General features: G+C 37.4%; 1 protein-coding gene across 2 annotated transcripts; it reads right to left on the bottom strand.

Annotated features, from left to right (window-relative positions):
- On the bottom strand, positions 1-4,559 carry LOC136871685 (uncharacterized). Of its 2 annotated transcripts, XM_067145189.2 has the most exons (4): positions 4,361-4,559; positions 3,634-3,824; positions 1,232-1,419; positions 1-1,130 (listed from the first exon to the last, which is right to left on the bottom strand). In XM_067145189.2, exons 2-4 carry the CDS (start codon positions 3,818-3,820, stop codon positions 1,026-1,028), a joined length of 480 nt encoding a protein of 159 aa, XP_067001290.2. In that variant the 5' UTR covers positions 3,821-3,824; positions 4,361-4,559; the 3' UTR covers positions 1-1,025. The 2 variants fall into 2 exon arrangements, with proteins under 2 accessions (XP_067001290.2, XP_068083570.1); XM_068227469.1 differs by having other exon boundaries at positions 3,634-4,559.
- Between the last annotated feature and the right edge of the window lie 502 nt (positions 4,560-5,061).

The raw sequence follows: 5,061 nt of genomic DNA, 5'->3' as shown, positions 1-5,061 counted from the left end.
CAATTTTTGAAGAACTAGTTTTGTAATCTTCAAACTCCCCTATTAATAGCTGTTTAAAGTCATCTTTAAGAAGCTCAGGAGATTTAGATGCACTACTACTGTTGGGAGGTGAATATTGTTCATTGGAATTAGTAGACGAGCTATCACCAGTATTACACTGACTCGAACTGAATTCAGTTAAGCAAGAGTTCAATGGCTTAGTGCTTTTATCACAACTGAAGTCACTATCACTAAAGTTAAGCCTCCTTCTAATGTTACTTGTGGTAAATGTCTCAACATCTCCAGACTGCACTGCTGAGGATCTATGCAACAACTTATGATCTTTCACCTGAGTAGTTTCCACAACGTCTGATGCACTACAAAAATCCTCAGCCACATCTGACAAGACAGATTGAGGTAACAAATGTTTCTTACATGACAGATCTAATGGTGACAGTTGTGTTGGCTGCCAAAAAGGAACCTCACTCCACTTGTCTGCTTCAGATAAACTGCTATCATTTAATCTAAAACTGTCAGGCCGGTGTTTCTCATTTTGAAAAGAAAATTTATCACTCTTAGAAGTCGCAGTATGTTCTAGGTGAGACAAATGTTGAAAAAAAAGATTGCTCTGATAGGTGTTCTGAGGTGGGCTAATTTCAGTCTTGTGCCTATGAAGAGGGGAAAACTTGAAGTCAGGTTTTTTGTTCTGGGCTGAAGACAGACTGTAGTCCACATGATCAGTGATACTTTGATACTTAGGTGTCCTGCTCTTTTCTGACTTTGTGGGCTGTTGTGTCCCTTTCTTCTGTACATGATCGAATACTGGTGGTGGATTCGTGTATTCTTTGTTTCGAACGGAGCAGAGCAGGAGTCACTTTTCAAACACCGGGGAACGTGTTCTCTTTACATGTAAAAGACCGACTAAATGCTGCCATAAAATCCATAACGGCAAAGTGCTTGGCAGGGGACAAGCTCGCAATGCTAGGGACTGGGCAAGTGGCAATACCCTGCAGAACTTTAAAATAATCTCATTTCTAAAATAAAAATTACCACTTATTTACATACTTTGATGATCTGCTTGGCGTTTCACAGGATGGAGTTTCCTGCTGCATCCTTTTTTCTGCCAAACTCTCTTCTTCTCCAGGTCCTTCCTAAAATGAAAGGAAAAGAATAAAATTAGAATACATTATCCACAACTGTAATGTTGCTGTGCCAAAGCAAAGTTGTCTAGATCTATTGATCATGTAGGTACCTGAAATGCACCAGCATCATCATCTATGGTGTCAGGCAAAGGATCAAACTGACCAGCAAACATCTCTGAGAGGATCTGTTCAGGTTTTCCCAGAGGTGGTTTTGGTGGACCTCCCCCAGTTTGTCCGGCATCCCTTCTCTGAGCGTCGATGTCGCCCTTTGCCTTTATTTTAATTCTTTTCCATAAACCTGTGCACAAAATGAAAATGACAAATTTTTGAAATGTTCAGTAAGATAATTAGTAATTTCATAATTATGTCATCAAATGGGGTCCTAATAATAAAAAACAGAAAACTTTCCTAATGATGAGGTTATAGATACAAAGACCAGGTTTTAATAATTCTATCAGAGTTAGAATTTTATAATAGACTTAAATGGTACTTCCAAGATACCAGTTTTGCCAGTAATGTTGCTAATTTACAAATGGAAGTACCTTTGGGTAACACTTTTATACTGTTTTGTGAGTCACAAGTATGGTTCTGAACCTCCTAAAAGTTTTTAATTTCAACAATGTCTTTGTCCATATTAAGCAAGCATTAATTACCTTCTTACAGTGACAGTACAAATTATTTCAGTTCCCTGCACTGGAAGATTGCAGTTGATTCAACTTGCAATAAATGTGAGGGTTTTTTTTTTTTTCATCATGTCAGTCACTAAATTTTACAGGCCTACTCAAATCTAAAACAGACTAATACATGCCTGTCCACTGATATTTGAAGAGGAAATAAATGCTTAAGCTATTCTACCACTTGTCTGTCACATGAAACTGCCCAATTAATACTATATTTACTCTCTATTTTATTGTCTTGAAGATACGTGGAATTTAATTTGTCATCACTACAACTATTATATCAATCACAACATTTAGGCAGCCCTGAGATATTTCTACAGAGTACTTTACAATTCAGAAGTATCATTTCAAATGTCCTCCGTCTGCTAGATAAGTAACATAATAATCATGGCTGACAGTGGCACAAATGGACCCTGCCATTTGTTGAATATGCCAATGAAACGTTGCTTCCATAATTCAAGACAGCGAGAAGTTATGACCAACTTAGGCGGTATAAAAAAAAACCTAGAACGATGAGGCAATGTTACCAACAAAACAATCATCATTGTAGTCCGGAGGAAGAATGGAAAGGATAGACATATAAAATTAATAATATCTCACTGTCTTGCATTATGGGAGTGGCGTTTCATAGGACAAATCTTCAGCCAATGGCAGAGTCAATTCGTGCCACCGCCAGCCATGATTAAATATGAATACCAAAGACAAATAACATGTTTAAATAGTTGAGAGGTAGCCATGCAGTAATTACGGATCTGAACATTGTAAAGCACAGATTGCGCCACTTCTGATTTAATATGAATAAGAAATAGAGGGCCTAGTGGCTTGTAACGTTAGCTTGATCACAGACCAATGGCTTTGTCACTAGCCGGACCTAACCTATCCAGACCAGTTGTTTTGTCACTCGCCAGACATAACCAATCCAGACCAGTTGCTTTATCACTAGCCAGACCTAACCTATCCAGACCAATGGTTCTGTCACTAGCCGGACCTAACCTATCCAGACCAATGGTTCCGTCACTAGCCGGACCTAACATATCCAGTCAAATGATTTTCTGACTAGCCATGCCTCTGAAAAGTAACACTTTTAATGGTCCAGGGTAGATGAATGCTGAAAAATTACTTCATACACACACACATAAACAAAGTTTAACGTACATAGGAGAATGGAAGGAAGATTTATACCAAATTTAGCATACCTTATTGGAGAGCATCTAAAGAATAATTTGTTCCCTCGAAAATCAGTACTTGTGACATAGCAACCTCAGTACGGAACAACATCCATGTTTAACAATACCTTGTTGATTACCATAGCAACGAAGAATTCATTCATGACCGTAGCAAACAACCACGAATAAATAAAACAGCCCAACTGGTACTAGGATCTAAGTGAAGTTGGTACCAGGAACTAATTATGTTACATCAGTTGGTACCAGTCACCAAGAACTTACTTACATCCCTAATGATGACATTAAACAGCAGTTCCTGCGCTGGTGAGGGTTAAAAGAAGTTTTACCTATATAATACCCGAGATACATACTTCTGGAAGAATCCCTTCAGTTTTAAGCATGAAATTCTCATACACTAAATAGATTGTGTAATATAGGAAGCGATTTAGCGTTGAGAGGCTAATCAGAATTGTCTGACTAAGACGATGCTAGGTTGTCGAGTAATGACATTGTTCATTTATAAGAGACGTACAAATGTAAGATAATGCACTGAATTATTTTAGGTAATAACTTGCTTGTGGTTAAATTTGGGTTAGTGTTCTTGAGTACCAATCTGAATTATTTTGATGTAGCCTATTATTATACTATGATAAAAATCTGGCAAACCTTTTAGCTGAGGCACATCTTTTGGAGGCTTCCCTGCATTCATTGAATTGAATTCGGCTTGGATTTTCACCCAAGCCTCCTTCTTCTTCGTTACCGTGTCGAGGTGGTAACCCATATCCACTAGAATTGGATAATTTTTGCATATCTCTGCCAACAACTCTCTCTCTCGGCAGTTGAACTTGGCCATCTTCCTGAAAATTAAAACAGTTATATATATAGATATTCAGTAAATTAACTGGGATAGGTGCAGAATAAGTATGCTGATCAACAGTCAAACAAAACGTCTAACATTTAGAAAAAACTTCCAGGTGAATAAAAAAGTAAAATGTACCAAAACTAGAATACTAAAAATAAAACGGCGTAAGGTGTTACAGCTACCAGAAAAAATACTTGTCTGCATACTGATTCCCACATTCAGAAGAAAGATATCAATGTTATTACAGTGAGGCATCAAGCAGTATACAGCCATTTGATTAATTTCCAAACAGCTACATATTTTAACAAGCAGTAACACAGTCATACATGGTGATAAACACGATGAAAATACCTATAAAACACAATTCGCCTCACCATTCGTAACCTCATTCTTTCACTTCGTAATACCGCTCAATATATTATTAATGATATATATTGAATGCAAAATAAAAGAAATAAACAAAGGAAAGAAGCTATCTACATAAAGAACTTTCAGAAGACTATATTAAATCATAAAAAGTGTAATATGTACTTGCGATACTATAACTTCTATGTGCAAAAATTCTTCTTGAAATGGATATGAGCTTGTTCCAGATACAATACTTGTACAATTTCGACACTCGGCACCAAATTCTTGTCTTGTCTTGCGGATATTTATTTGGGATACAATAGAGCACCAAATTCCTATAGTACACAAAAGATTATCTGATGGACAAGGACTGCAACACAATTTTCTCTTCGCGAAGCCGCTCTTCGATTGTTTTTGGCATATTAATTAATTATATAAGGAGCACTCGAATGAGTATTAAGTTTGTTGTCCCAATTTACATTGTGCTGTATTCTGTTAGAGTCTTTATTCTGTTCTTGCACTTTAGCAGATGGTAGCGGTCGCACTTTTCCTTGCACAGTGTACAAACACAGTCATCTGTTGGATTGTGGAATTTTGTCTTTGCGCATATTTTGTGGTGGAAGCCATGTATTGCATATTTTTGGCATATTGCACTACGAAAAGTCAATGGTCGTGCCACTCACGGCTCGTTGGAAGACGAAAAGTCGGTTCTGTTCTGTTCGTGAAGTTGATTTGGGCTCGTTATTTCACCCAGACACAATACTGTAAGAAAAATGGAGACCGCTGATTACTTGGAAGCATATGCCATCAAAAGAAGAAATTACAGAAAACTTCTAGAAGAGAAGCGAGCTAAATACCTGGAAGCAGAAGCCAAGAAGATTGCA

This window comes from Anabrus simplex, chromosome 4, assembly GCF_040414725.1.
Source record: "Anabrus simplex isolate iqAnaSimp1 chromosome 4, ASM4041472v1, whole genome shotgun sequence".
In the NCBI taxonomy this organism is placed as follows: domain Eukaryota; kingdom Metazoa; phylum Arthropoda; class Insecta; order Orthoptera; family Tettigoniidae; genus Anabrus; species Anabrus simplex.
The sequence above is the reverse complement of the archived record's forward strand: the minus strand, read 5'-3'. Positions and strand labels throughout refer to the sequence as shown.